The sequence below is a fragment of the Lygodium microphyllum genome, chromosome 22 (genome assembly GCF_053477565.2).
Source record: "Lygodium microphyllum isolate KBCC chromosome 22, Lygodium_microphyllum_v1.1.10, whole genome shotgun sequence".
Classification (NCBI taxonomy): Eukaryota; Viridiplantae; Streptophyta; class Polypodiopsida; order Schizaeales; family Lygodiaceae; genus Lygodium; species Lygodium microphyllum.
The window spans coordinates 52,428,987-52,444,122 of record NC_141156.1 but is presented as its reverse complement, the minus strand read 5'-3'; the positions used below and the strand labels follow the sequence as shown (position 1 = coordinate 52,444,122).

General features: G+C 41.9%; 1 protein-coding gene across 2 annotated transcripts in view; it reads right to left on the bottom strand.

Moving 5' to 3' along the window:
* Positions 1 to 10,308, bottom strand: part of LOC148017149 (uncharacterized) — a 72,713-nt gene extending 62,405 nt beyond the window's left edge. The window contains exons 1-3 of one of the 2 annotated variants that reach the window (XM_087662537.1): positions 10,140 to 10,169; positions 9,880 to 9,998; positions 9,736 to 9,790 (exon numbers count right to left, since the gene is read on the bottom strand). In XM_087662537.1, coding sequence (XP_087518663.1) covers positions 9,736 to 9,790; positions 9,880 to 9,887 — 63 coding nt within the window. In that variant the 5' untranslated portion in view covers positions 9,888 to 9,998; positions 10,140 to 10,169. Of the gene's footprint in view, positions 1 to 9,735; positions 9,791 to 9,879; positions 9,999 to 10,139 lie in introns of both variants that reach the window. The other variant, XM_087662536.1, reaches the window with a different exon arrangement.
* Between the last annotated feature and the right edge of the window lie 4,828 nt (positions 10,309 to 15,136).

The following is a 15,136-nucleotide window of genomic DNA, read 5'->3' as shown; positions in this document are numbered from 1 at the left end:
TCTCCCAAGCAACATCCATTGCTCTTGCTCTCCTGCCATAGCTCTCGAGTCCAAGCTTCGGTCCTTCTCTCCCTTTCAACTGGTATTAAAGCTCGGCTTCCCGACTCTTGATCATATTTCGTGGCATTCTCAGTATTCCATCGACTCCCTACTCGCATTGGGTCTCCTTCCTGGCAACCATATCTGACTCCTTCGAGCTCCCGTCACTCCCTGGTTTCTCGAGCACCTTCCCGGCAATAATTGAGGCACCATCAGAGCATTGACATTTAGGTATTGCTTCATTATTTCAGAGTTTTACTTTAGTTCTCAGGTCTCACAGGCTGTAAACAAGTTGTGGGCAGCCATAGCTCACACCTCTTGTAGCTTCCTTCACCTGGATCTTGCTTCCAGCCTATCAAGGCTTGCTGAGGCTTGGTGTAGGCCTTCTTTGGCCCTCATTTGTGCCCCCTTTGGGGGCATTGTTGACATGTGGGACAGCAGACCCCCCCAGCCAGTTCACGTTTTTTTTACGCCTGTTTTAAAATCTGGCCCAAAAATCACTCTTTTTGTCATATCTCGGGCATTCGGAACCCGATTCAAGCAAGGTAAGAGTCTAAGTTGGGGTTTTGGCACGCTCCAGACACAATAGTGATGTCAGATTTGCCAAATTCTGATGACAGAATCTTCTGCAACAGATTTCAGGTCTGAGACAGCATGTATTTGTATGCCTATGCTTATTTGGGTATGACTACATAACCAGTTTGATACCTATTGCATCCCGATTGATTGGGAAATCGAAGCTACATGTAATGCTATGATTTTGGCCTGATTTTGGGGCTGGAAATATACAACTTATAATAGTAAATGCATGCTGAATACTCTTGGGCTGAAGCTATCTTTCATGCTTTGACATATGCCTATTGGTTCCGGATGTATGTCTTGGGTTATGCTATGATGTATTGATCATCGAGGGACGGCTTTGAGCTTGTCATTGAATCCGGATGCTTTTGGAAGCTTGAGCTTATTTCAGCCTGCACTTATTGACATTGGTATATGCTTTGACAGTGATGCTTCTTGGGTTTATGCATACCCGTTGCCTATGGCTTGATGCTCATGTCACGGTTGATTACCCTATGCATACGTTGAGCTTGAGTTCTCATCACTGAAGCTCCACCTTGGATGCATTTTGGATTATCTAGAGTAGTCTTGGATGTTACTTGGCTTGTCAGAGTTTGGATTGGGATGTATTTGATGTCTTACATGCTTACGGATACTACATACGGATGCTCTACCGCCTACATGTTTAGGATGTACTATTGATGTATTGTCTTGGACTTATGTCATTGGCACTGTGTCTTGCCTTGGCTTGAGCTCTTGAGCTCGTACATACGACTTTTGTGCCAGTGGGAGCATTCTTGAATGCTTATCAGGCATTGAATAGACGGTACTTTTATGCATTGAGCAGTTACAAACACTTCAAACCTTGGGATTTCTTACCCTTTGGGATGATACATTATATGTCTTGGTTCACTGTATGCCTATGAGCTAAGTCTCAGTTTTGGATCCGTATCTTTGTGAGCTGACATCTACTTGTGTCAAGTTTTGGTAGTGGCAGGAACACTTTGCCCCGTTGACTAGGGGGTGTGCCTACTCACTAGCAGATGTTTGTATGATATACTTGGGTGTTGGATTCATGCTTATCGACCGTCATATGCTTATGCTATGCCTGCATGATGCCGGCTTTGGTCTTGAAAGTATCTGATTGCCTTGGGATCCGATTTTGGCACTGTTAGCTCTCTTTTACTAAAATCTGAAATTTATTACAGCAAGCATATATGTATGGACTGACATGGATTTTTCATGCTAAAACACTCTGAAATGATGTACTTTCGCTAGTACTTGGTGGGCAGCAGCTTTGGTTCCACTTTCCTTGCCATTTTCCCTCGATTTTGGTGATTTTTTTGTCATTTTCTGCAGTAAATAGCAAGCAGTTTTGAACTGTCTACTGTCTTTCAGCCTGCATTATGGCGAGTTCGTCCACTAATCATGCTATTTTCAACATCACTAAGCTTGATGGTACGAATTACTCTTATTGGAAGAGCCAGATTTGACAAGTGTTGGTACAAAAATCGCAGATCAAACCTTTGAGGTTAAGCGAGCATCCACCTGCAACTATGCCACATGAAGAATGGCTTGAGCTCGATGAGTTATGCAAGTCCACTATTGTATTGTCTTTCACAGAACAGGTTCACTATAATGTCTTTGAGGAAGAACAGAGTGCATGGAAGTTGTGGAATAAGATCAAAAATCTCTATGACAAGAAAAGTCCAGCGAGTCAGATGTATTTGCTGAAGCAGCTTATGGATCTGCACATGAAGGAGAATGTGACTATGTCTGCTCACTTGAGCCAGTTCCATGCTATACTCAAGAACTTGACTTCGCAAGACATCACTTTTGCAGAGGATGTCACTCCTCTTTTCTTGCTTGGTTCTCTTAATGAGTCATGGGATGTATTCCGCACTACATTATGTGCCTCTACTGCTACCTTGAAATTATCTGATGTTGAGAGTGCTCTTCTGCAGGAAGAGGTTAACCGTAAGAATTTGGATGCCTCTCGTGTGTCTCATGCTATGACAGTTAGAGGCAGGAATAATGGATATGGAAAGCACGGCAGTGGTAGTGGCCATGGACAGGATTCTCAGAAATCTCGGTCCGAGTCTCGTGGAAAGTCACATAGCAAATCCCGTGGCAAGAATGCAGATATTACTTATCACCATTGTGGGAAAAAGGGCCATATTAGGCCACAATGCCATGAATTGCGTAATAAAAGGCGCAAAGATAAGGGGAAAGACAAAGTGCAGGATAAGTCTTCTGATCGCAGCATAACACCTACAAAGTCCAATGTTAAAATTGAAGAGATCAATGTTATGCAGCCTGAGAATGTTGGTGATGATGATTATATCCTAGCAGTTGCTTCTAGTGCTTCGCAAATGACAGAGATACACTCTATGTATGCACAGTGTTGGCTCTTGGACTCAAGTGTGTCCTTTCATGTGACACCTTGTCGAGAGTGGTTTCATTCATACCGTACTGTTTCAGGTTCTGTGCGCTTGGGTGATGACAGCTCTCTTGATATTGTGGGCATTGGTGATGTTAGGCTATAGTTTTCTTCTGGCAGCAGTTTTGTTATGCAGAATGTACGTCATGTACCTGCTTTGACACGCAGTCTCATGTCAACTGGACAGCTTGATGATGCAGGATATCATGTATGTAGATCACTCGTAGCAGACTTGTGATTGCGAGAGATACCAAGGCTGGCAGTCTCTACCCCTTGATTGTATCAGCTTCTTCCCTTGATCATGTTTTGTCTGTGGGCTCTATCCCACATGTATCTCTTTGGCATGCCCGTTTGGGCCATATATCTTTGAAGGGAATGAAAATGCTTTCCGGTTTGCAATACTTACCGCCCCTTGATTATGCATGTTTTGATTCATGTGAGCATTGTCTTTATGGCAAGCAGACTAGGTCTACGCATAAGTCTGGTAGGCCACACATGAGTGAGCCCTTGGCATTGATACATTCGGATGTTTGTGGGCCCATGCCTTGTTAGTCTATGGGTAGTGCAAAGTATTTTGTTACATTCATAGATGATTTTTCACGGAAAGTTTGGGCTTATCCCATTAAGCTGAAATCCGATGTCTTGGCTGTGTTTCAGAGATGGCTTGTATTGGTTGAGAACCAGTCTGGGTATAGGCTAAAATGCCTAAGGACAGATAATGGAGGTGAGTATGTCTCACATGCTTTTGAGCAGTTATGAGATGAGAGGGGTATTAAGCGTCAGTTGACCGCCCCCTACACCCCCCCCAGAATGGTTTGGCTGAGCGGATAAATAGAACCATCCAGGAGCGTATACACAGTATGCTTAGCCATGCAGGCCTACCACAGAGCTTTTGGGCTGAGGCAGTTAGTACAGCTGTGCATGTCATAAACAGATCACCCTCTAGTGGTTTGGATTTCCAGGTTACAAAGAAGGTATGGACTGAAAAACCTCCGTCTTATGCGCATCTCCGTGTCTTTGGATGTGAGGCATTTTGCCATGTGCCCAAGGACAAGAGAAGTAAGCTGGATCCCAAGAGTGTCAAATGCATTTTCCTTGGTTATGGGGATGCAGGCGAGATGGGTTACCGTCTCTGGGATCCGCAGGCGCGGAAAGTCATCCGCAATCATGATGTAATCTTCCATGAAGACAAAATGCATAGACAGCCTGAGAGAGTTGTTGAGATCCGCAGGGTCATATTTCAGGAGGAGCCGAGAGCTCCCGCATAGGCAATTGGATAGCCTACAGCTGCAGCAGATGCTCATGGTCAGGGTGTTGGACAGGCAGTTGGGCAGGCAGCAGAGCCTGCCATGAGATCGTCTACTAGAGACACACGTCCACCAGATCAATTTCAGCCCTCGATGCATTATATCGAGGTTATAGATGCAGGAGAGCCTTTCACTTATGATGAGGCTATGCGCAGAGGTGACAGTCACTCCTGGGAGAGGGCTGTGTAGTCTGAGATAGACTCCCTGCATAAAAATGACACTTGGGATTTGGTTTCCTTGCCTGCGGGCAAGAAGGCTTTGCCATGCAAGTGGGTGTACAAGCTAAAAAGTACCCCTGGACACCCCAAGCCGGCATACAAGGCTAGATTGGTAGCAAAGGGTTTTAAGCAGGAGCATGGTGTGGACTTTGACGAGATCCTTTCTCCTGTGGTGGTTAAGATGACCACCCTACGCTTAGTCTTGGCTTTGGTTGCTCAGCTTGACTTGGATTTATACCAAATGGATATCAAGACGGCTTTCTTACATGGGGACTTGCATGATGAGAATTATATGGAGTAACCTAAGGGCTTTGCAGAACCTGGCAGGGAGCACCTAGTGTGCAAATTGAAGAAAAGTCTTTATGACTTGAAGCAAGTACCTAGGGAGTGGTATCATAAGTTTGATGCCTTTATGCAGTCACAGGGCTACAACCGGAGTGCTATGGATCCGTGTCTTTACACGAAGAAAACTCGTGATGGTTCTTTATTGATTTTGGTACTCTATGTGGATGATATATTGATAGCAGGAAAAGCTCGTGATGAGCCAGATGCTCTTAAGGCTCAACTCAAGAAGAGCTTTGAGATGAAAGATCTAGAACAGGCCGCTCACATACTTGGTATACGCATTAGACGCGACAAGCATCAGGGACTCCTCTATTTGTCACAGAGGGAGTACATTCATAAAGTCCTTGAGCACTTCCGCATGCAGGACATAAAGCCTATTGGCTGTCCATTGCCTTCTTATGTGAAGGTATCACCGGCTGATTGTCCGCAAACAGAAGAGCAGAAGGCCGAGATGGCCAAGATTCCCTATGCATCCGCAATGGGCAGTCTTATATATGCCATGATAGCCACACGTCCAGATATTACCTTTGCAATTGGTGTTGTGGCACGCTATATGGCTACACCTGGCAAGAAGCATTGGGATGCCGTGAAGGGTATCATGAGATACCTGAAGGGCACTGCAGATATGTGCATATGCTATGGCAGCCAGGATCCAGGAGTCATGGGGTACACTGACTCTGATTATGCAGGACATGCACATAGTAGAAAGTCTACTTCCGGCTATGTATTCACCTATGCTAGTGGTGTTGTTTCTTGGATGTCCAGGGTGCAGAAATGCACAGCCCTTTCTACTACAGAGGCCGAGTATGTTGCAACCATTGAGGCTTGCAAGGAGGCCATTTGGTTGGGTCATTTAGTTGTTGACCTTGGTATTGATGCTATCCTTACACTGCATTCGGATTCTATGAGTGCTATTCAGTTAGCCAAGAATCCCGGTCTTCCATGCGAAGACGAAACACATTGAGGTGAGGTATCACTTCATACGTGGGGTCGTTAAGGACAAGTCTGTTGATCTTGTCAAGATCTCGACTGACCAGAACCTTGCAGATCTACTCACGAAAAGCCTCTCTACAAAGCGCTTTGCCTTCCTCAGGAGGTTGATGGACGTGGGATGAGATGACGTCTTTCCTCATCCTGTTGTACATGTGTACATGTTGTATTGTCTTTTTTCTTTTTCTTTTAATTCCTCACTGGGGCAAATTCACCTTTAAGTGGGAGGTTGTTGGGGGTAAAGGCACCTCTGCCTAGTCGCTCGTGTATTACTACACTGACAGTCACCGCCACTGCACATTGCAAGTAGCGGGCGCCCATCACCGTCACTTTATTTTTTAATCTTTTAGTGACAATTTAAATAAAGAAAGGCCCGGTCACACATTGTGACTGTTGGAGTTCCCATTTCTTATCTCTCTCTTTCTTGCTCTTGCTCTCTCGCCATAGCTCTCAAGTCCAAGCTTTGGTCCTTCTCTCCCTTTCATGGACTTGAGCACAAGCTCTGCCAAATCATAGGACTCCAAGATGACAAGCATCATTACCTTACCAGATGCAATAGTTCTCCCTATCAAGCTTTTGATTTGAAGGAAGAGCCAATAACACAAGGACCTTATAGTTCATAGTAGCCTGACACTCCACATTCATCTCAGAAGACATTGTCACCTAAATAACATACACAAAAACAAGAGTAGTTCCCTTGTGACTCCGAAAACACCAAAAGGTGATAAAAACTCAAAACATGCACCAAAAGGCTGAATATGGAACCTTTTGTCATTCATGAACAGCGAAAACTTGCAAAAACAGCACCTTTGCTCATTTCCACACTTCACTTATTCACCTCATCCTTGTGTTTATGGACAGCTCTCTTGCTCTCCCTCCAACACTGAAAATGCAAACTTTTTATGAAGATATGCTAGGGCTTACACAGAGAAAACGTTAAATGTACAAACATGGCTGAAACACAATAACTCAAATAATAATGCAATAAACGCAAATGCAAAATGCAAAACACAAACAAAGAAGAAAGGGAGCTCTAAAATGAATGAATCAATGTTGTGAATGAATGAGAGAAAGTACAAAATGCTCAAGGGTAGAGCTATCCAACAACCAATGGCTCTCGAGGGTTGAGGGAGGTATCGATGTATGCCATTCACCAAAGATGGATCCTGAATGCAATTACCACCAATCAAAGCAAAGGCTGATGTAGAAAAGTGCTGAAAACACAAAAACAACCTACTGTAGATGCAAGTGCAAATCAAGCCGATGCTGGAAATGAAAGGGCTAGAGGCTGTCCAGCCTATAAATAGGCAAAAAATAATCAAGAAAATGATCAAGTCAACCAATTCAAACTGGTCAACTCCTCTAACAGCAATCACAACAATAAAATAATAAATAAAATGCTGTGCAATAAATGCATGTGCCATGTGGCATCCTACGTAGTAGCATGTGTGGCCTGCTTGACTACCCGAAAATTCTGGAAAACACCAAATGACTACATTAAACCATTTGACCTATATCAGTGAAACGCATAATTGTGCCAAAGAGTGCTAACTACACAACAATACACTACTTGTGCCCATCTAGGGGATGACTAAATCTCTAGCAAGCTATGCCATCACACCTCCCAAACTTTCTATCTCCTCATGCTCTATATCCTAATATCACTCTCATACTAGCTACCTATATTGGAGCAATAATAAGACTATCTAAACAAACTTTGTCCAACGTCTCTAGCAAGATTGCCTTCCACCATAGACATCTCTCTAGCATTTCACAAGCATCCTCATGGTGTTGAGTTAAAACATACATTAGTCTCTTTAAAACAGCCCCAAATCATGCTAAATTAATGAATTAAACCTTTTTATTAGAAAGAAATGCATTCCTAGAGAGTATCTATGCTCCATAAGCACAAACCTTGTTGGGAGGACCCAAACTTTCTACAAATAGGCATGCTGCCCTCCATCCAACCTTAATCTTGTTTTTCTAGTTTGCAAGTGCTAGAGCTTCGTTGTCCACACCCTGTTCGAAGAAGATATCTCAGTTGGAGCTGCCCATCATTGCCATCTACCATCCGGCACCTACTTTCTAGCCTTCTACTACAAACTTCAACTGCTTTCAACCCTCTTCTCATTGCTGTCCAACAAGGCAACTGCTGTCCACATCAGTTTCAGCTGCCGCCTGCTGTCTATTATCTCCAAAGGCTGCACTTATTGCTGATCATCACCTAGAAACTTGCATTTTGCCCTCTGTTGTTGTCACCTACAGCATGTGACTCATTCTACAACTGCATTTTGATCTTCCAGCTGCTAATCTGCCTGATTTCCACTTATCGGTGCTGCATTTTGCTACTTGGGATCATCACCAACTGCCACATCATCATCTTACCCTTGCGTTTGCAATTTCTACTCAATCTTCTCCCCCTCTAACTAACAGCTGCGTTTGTTGTTGCCAAACACATACAGAGGCTGCATGCTGCGTTTCGGGATACATCAAAGTACAATACACTCTCCAACTCATTATCTCTGCCCCGGTCCTTGAGACACCAAAGTTCGAGGTTCAATATTCTTCACTACATAGTGTGTTGCTGGTGCTGTGTTTTGCTACCTAGGGTCATCAACTACCACATCATCATCCTACTGCTGCATTTGCAATTTCTACTAAGTCTTCTACCTATTTGACATTGATCTGGCTTCACACAGCTGCATTTGCTACTACCAAACACATCTAAAGGCTACCTACTACACTTCAAGATTCCTTAGAGTACGACACACTCTCCAACTAAATATCCCTACCCCTACCCCTGTCCTTGAGACTTGGAAGTTCGAGGTTCAATATTCTTTACTGCAAAGTGTGTTTGCTACATTAAGCATTGTATTATATTCAGTATTCATTCATTATCATTCATTGTGTTCATTGTCTTTGAGTTACCCTAACCCTAACTATGTTTCTTTATCAATCTGCGTGTTTCCTTATATGTCTATGTGTTTATCATACAATTGTGTTGTTTTTTCTGTGTCAAAGCGTTTCTTTACACATGGTGTACCACTCAATCTCTCTAACTAGCACCACTATGCCACCACATCTCTTTGCCTTTCTATCTCCTCAAGTTCTACATCCTAATATCCCTCACACCAATTGCCTCTATTGGAATGGAGCACATAAAACACTCTTCCCTCTCTGCAATGCGCTTAAGGGATGCATCTCCTTGTCAACATCACCTTCCTAAACTTAAGAATCGTGTATCATGAAAGGAGTACAAAATGTGGTTTGAACCTAAGAAGTGGGTCATTGATCCAACGCTGCTCTCCAAACCCACTATCCTTGTCCCTACTATTACCTCTTCCTCATTTTCACCTACCTTCTCCTCTTGTTGTCTCTCTTACTCCTGCAAGGGCCTCTCCATCCTCCAATCTTGTCACTACCAAAGCTGCACACATTCTCAGTGTGCATTTGAACCTCCAAACACCTCTGTACCTTCTCTCTTTAGAAGAGACAAGTTGGTTCAATGTGTCAAATCTCCTTACCATCGTGTGTAACCCTGTCTTCTGCATAGGCGTGCCTCCTACGTTGGACATTACTACTTGAAAGGCCACGTGTAGACCTCCTACAACGTGCAGGGCAAGGCTTTTCCTAAATAAGTTCATGCATGCGCCTTTATCTTAAGGACGAAAAGTGGAGGACGAAGAGACGTCCTCGATTACAGTCAGATTCGCTTGGACTAAAGAGGCTCAATCATGTGTAGACCTCCTCCTATGTGTTGGGTAAGGCTTTCCGATGTATGTGCCTAATCTCAATGAGTATGAAGTGGTAGGAAAAGTGTAGGGAAAAGAGATGATACAGTTGCTTGCACTTGGACTAAAGCATGTACGCTGAGTAATGTATCCATGAAATGGCTGAAAAGGAAAACCATTGAAAGGTGTTACAAAGTAACAAATAAACCTTCTAAGCTTCATCATTTGACGCAGGCATGCAGACGATTTACCTGGACATTAGAAAGAAAGGAGCCTCCGCTTTGCATTCTCGTCTTCACGGTGTCCACTGGATGCATCAGGCTCTCTCCGAGAGCAGCGGCTATGCCTCCAGATACGAACTCTCGCCAAACTAATGGACATAGCAAATGAAATCACAGTTAGAAAGCAATCAACACAGCAAACGGCATCACAGCTAGAATGTGTAAATGAAAATCGCAGCAACAAAGCCATCAACAAGCATGAAAGCCGGAAGATGTTGCCATTGCATCACCTTCATTGCGGGCAAAAGTAGGAGGCTCTGCCATGAAAATGATTCAGGGAAGATGAACTGGCCCCTGCGAACTCGACTCAACGAACGGGAAGCAGCACAAGTGACGGAGGAGAGGACGGGGAAGTTGAAGCCTGGTTCCTGACAAATGGTAGTAGCATAAGGACAAAGCCTCGTCTCTTAAACCTTTTCTTATTTATTTACTTGTATGTATCACTCTACATTTTCACCTCCATTATGTCTTATTATTGTCTATACTCTTGCGGATACTTATATGTATGCTATATGTATGTAATGTAATGTAACAAGGTACGGAGTTGTAAAGGAATGAATCTTAAGTTTTTCTAGCTCGTCTTTAGCATGGTGGGCAATCGGAGCATCATCCCAGAGATTCAAATTTGACCTAATCACAATAACATAAAATTTTCCTAAACGCATATCAAGTTTTTATTTTACAACTTGAATACCAGTATATGTTAAGGCTCTTTAGGTTTTAGTACCTGTAATTTAATTGGCCAAGTAAATGGAGATTTGCTCAACAAATTGAATGTGTGTGTGTGTGTGTGTGTGTGTGTGTGTGTGTGTGCACGCGTGGATATCCTAGCTAAAACTTTTCTTATGCATTTGTGTGAGTGTATATACATATACATACACATATATCTCAAAACTATAGCTCACTCGCTTCATGTTTTTGTGAGCAAAGTGAAGCAAGAGTAATATATCACAGTTGCATCACTTTGCTCACCCAAAAAAAAAAACAAGGGCTCATGATCGTGCACAAAAGCATTGCCCTTTTTTTTTTGGACAAGGGGCTTGCTAAAAATTGAAGTGATAAAGCCTAATCAAATTACACCATTTTATCGTGCACCAATTGAGTTGAGAGCTTAAGCCATCATCATTCTTTAACTGGAAGTAATAATGACAATAGCACTTGGTTTGTGTATTGAACATCATTGATAAGCTGCCTTTGTCGTTCACAATTATCCCCTTAAAATTATAAAGCATAAATTTCCATTTTCATTAATCAAAGGAAAAGCATTACTATAGATAAACATAAACATTTTACATAGTAACAGAGTTTGAGTTAAAGACATTAGTCTGTTCAAGGAACCATTTGCATTTTGATCGTGTAAAGGCTAAGATCGATGCACCAATGGAAGGAGGAAAAGCCATCATTACTCTAAAACAATGAAAGCTGAATAAGGGCAATCATAAATGCAAGTAGGCGAACAAAGGAGAGAGTTGAAGAGAGAGGATACCTTTTGTTTCTTATTTGAGGTTTTGCTTTACCAAGAAAGCAAAAGCTACAAAAAAAAGGGTAAGTTCAACTAAATCAAATTATTTCTTAACAAAACAAAAAGTGGACCACTTGACTCAACTTAACAAGTGGGTAATTTTTTTGGGGAAGGCACCACCTTGCCATTGTACAATTGTAATAACATATGCCCTAAAGGGAAATGCTAACAATGAACATGCTTTGCATGCAATAAATAGCCAACTCAACATATAATAATGCATTTTTTAAAACTCACATGCAAGCAATAAAGATAAGGGTTAAGGGGACACAAAGAAAGAGCCCATATCAACTAAGAGATGGCTTAAATTTCAAGGTCACTACATGCTATGATGAAGATAGAAAGGAGCCCATATCCAATAACTATTCCTCCATATTTGGATGTCCTTTAGGTATGCACTTGAAAGTCCCTTCTTGAAGAAAAATACTTGGTTTCTCAATAGTGCATGCACACACATGCATATGCACGTGCACACAGAAGGAGGGAGTGAGGGATGGATATTGTGCTTTATGATCTTTCTCTAGGAGTCTTGTAATCTCACCTTGTGGATTCCAACTTATTAGTAGTTATGTGTGTCTTATAAGCTAATCATAAACTACTGCTAGGTTTATCACTCTTAGAATTGAGTCGACCATGGTAAGATTATGTTGCAATTTTAAATAGGACACGCACACACACACAATGTACATTGTAGACATGTAAGTAGTAACTCATTAATATTTAATCAAATTCCAATCAAAACTTGAATGTTTCACTAACAAACGTGTAGCGACCCACTATTGTTGGTGTAACCATCCTATTGTATATAATCACATATAGATTTCAAATCACATCACCTTAGTCTTACATACACCTAAATTTTGAATCCTAAAGTGCCCATAGTCATGATGATTTCTCTTCTCTATAGTTAGAAATATCAACTTCCTCAAAGCCCGTATAATTGCCATGAAATTCATGACCATCCTTTTGCCATGCTTCTCCCACTTGCGGTCAGCAAACCACAACATCTACATGACCATTAGGAGACCATTTGAGAGATGGCATACCCTGCACACATACAATTGCAAAAAATCCCCATGAGGCATTAATTAGTGTTGACAAAAAAGACTATGGATGATTAATAGAAAAGTTATAACAACATTTAGTACATTATGTTGGAAGAGAAGATTGATGATAGTTTTTATAGCCTTTGTAAATAAATATGGCAAAAACATTGGGAACCATTGTGTAGCACTCATAAAAAATCCTTACTCCAAAAAGAGAGAAATGTTTCAATTAACAAGGAGTCTAAACAAAGGTTTCTAAACCAAACACAAAAACAAAAGAACTTCATGCATGTAGGTAGAGATCAACAAAGACAATTTGTGAAAGAACACTACAAACTTGTGTGTTTTTGCTAGTGGCTTCTTATTCTAAAGTTTAACTATTTGCCTTGTACACTTAACTCACTTCTCATTTTAGAAGCATAGAGTCTACTATGTATGCTCAACTTGCTTTTTGCTTGGGAAGTACTAAGACTAGCTTTAATTATCTAATACAACTTCTCCTTGAGGTGTTGAGCACATAAACCAAGTTATAATTGTGAACCTGTACAATCCTTCTTATTGTTCTATCGACTTTGATAGATTGTTAGTAGGAGCAAAAGATCATTTGGTTATATGTGGCATGTTGCTATGGTGATTAATACATATTGATCCTTTGCATGTATAGTTAAAGCTCATGTGGTTTTTTTGACAATCTCAAATGCTTAAGTTTCAACCACTTGTGCACATGTACAACATAAATGGTTTGTGCATGTGGTCCTTATATATTGTTCACATACAAAATCATTAGCATGGTAAACTCAATGCATTTATTTTCACATGCCTAGCAAGAGGCTTGTGTAACATAGCATTAGAGAAGAATAATCTTATGGGATTGAAGCCCGCATGTTATGTTTTATGAGCAAGAAGTGTAGAGTTGCTTCTTGGAGAAAAATAATATTTTGTGTAATGTGGCCAATATATTAATGGCAAGAAATAAAACTATATAGAGCATCCTAAATGGATATTCCTTGAAACATAGAGAACTTACTTGATTAACTATTAATTATACAATGATTACTATTAATTAGTAATTAACTAATTGACTAGTTACTAATTAATTATTTAGTTAATTAGTTATTTAATCAATTAGTTAATTAATTTCTCGATTTAGGAGAAATTAAATAACGTTTTTTGCTTTTTTTTGTCTTTATATGAATGAGAGAGAGAGTGTGTGTGTGTGGCGGGCAGACAGACATGGCGTGAGCGATTGGACGGACACGACAGGGGTGCTCAAGCATCAAGTAAGCTCCAGGAAGGGGGCACCAGTGTCCCCCCCCCTCCCCCCCCCCCCCCCCCCCCCTTGTAAGGGTATGGGCTTTGTAGCCATGGCATAGGAGCCAGAAACACCTATATAGGGAGTAGTCATGACTCTAAGCTTAGCTTGGTTTCCACTCTACGTGTGATTCCCTATGCTCAGTGGTGAACCCTCATATGTGCGGCATCACGAGGGTGTAATCCTGAGATGTGCCTCAATGTTGTACCTTTTGATATCATGAATACAAAGATTCCTTATTGATATATCTTGTGTGCCATTCTGCTGCGCCTTTTTGTGCCTCATGATAGGTTTTACCATGAAGTCCCATAAAGATCCATAACACTTGGTATCAGAGCAACTCTAGCACAGAGCATACTATCTCGAAAGGGGAGTATGCTCAGGGATATGGAGGAGATCCTATCGTAACATGCCGTGCAATGCGACATGACGACCCCGACACAACATGACGCAACATGACACGGTGCGATGTGCCACATTGCGACGCCCTCCCAGGTGAGTTTTCTGTTGAAATTTGGAAGAGAACCTAATATGCCAACTAAGTTGAGAGGGAGCCATGGCATGATAGGAACATGTGGCATACCATTCAAAAATGTATTGGAAAGAGCTGAGGTTGTGGGAGGACACTTTCTTTGAAGAGGAAGATGAGCTATGTCACTGGCTCAAAATCACATACAAGAAGAAAGAGCTACGGCTCAAAATGATCGAGCAGAAAGGAAGACCATCAAGATGCTAAGGAATACCCAACAAGGATTAGATGTGCTAGACGATCTCGAAGAGAATGCTGAAGAGCTGGATGAAGACCTAGAAGAGGTTGACTACCAGTTGATCATGATGCGAGAGAGAGCTAGATTGTGGCAAGTGAAGATGGCCCGAGACTTCGACACAGAGTTACAAGAGAAAATCATGTTGTGGTGGAACTAGGAGATTGCCTCTGGATCTAAAGAAGCCAAAGAGAGGGCCAAACCATATTTGAAGTAGATGTGGGCTGAAAGAGTCCGAGAGTTGAAGAATGGAGCGAAGCCAAACAAAGAAGAACCAAAGAGCCAAGAGAAGTAGAAACACGCGAAAGAAGAAGAAGAAATATGGTCGGAGAAAGATGAAGATGAAGACAAGGGGGAGGATGAGCTCGACACTGATCTTGAAACACCTCGCCCCCAAGAAGAAGACGGTGGGTACTGCCCCGACTACTACCTGGAAAGCTACTACCATGAAAGCTACCCTAAAGATCAATACTTCAACAACGAATACTGTCCTGAAGGAGATGGATACTGCTACCCTGAAGATGTTCCCATCAACTACCACCCGGAAGGAGAATACCTCTACACCAACTACCCCTATCCTGAA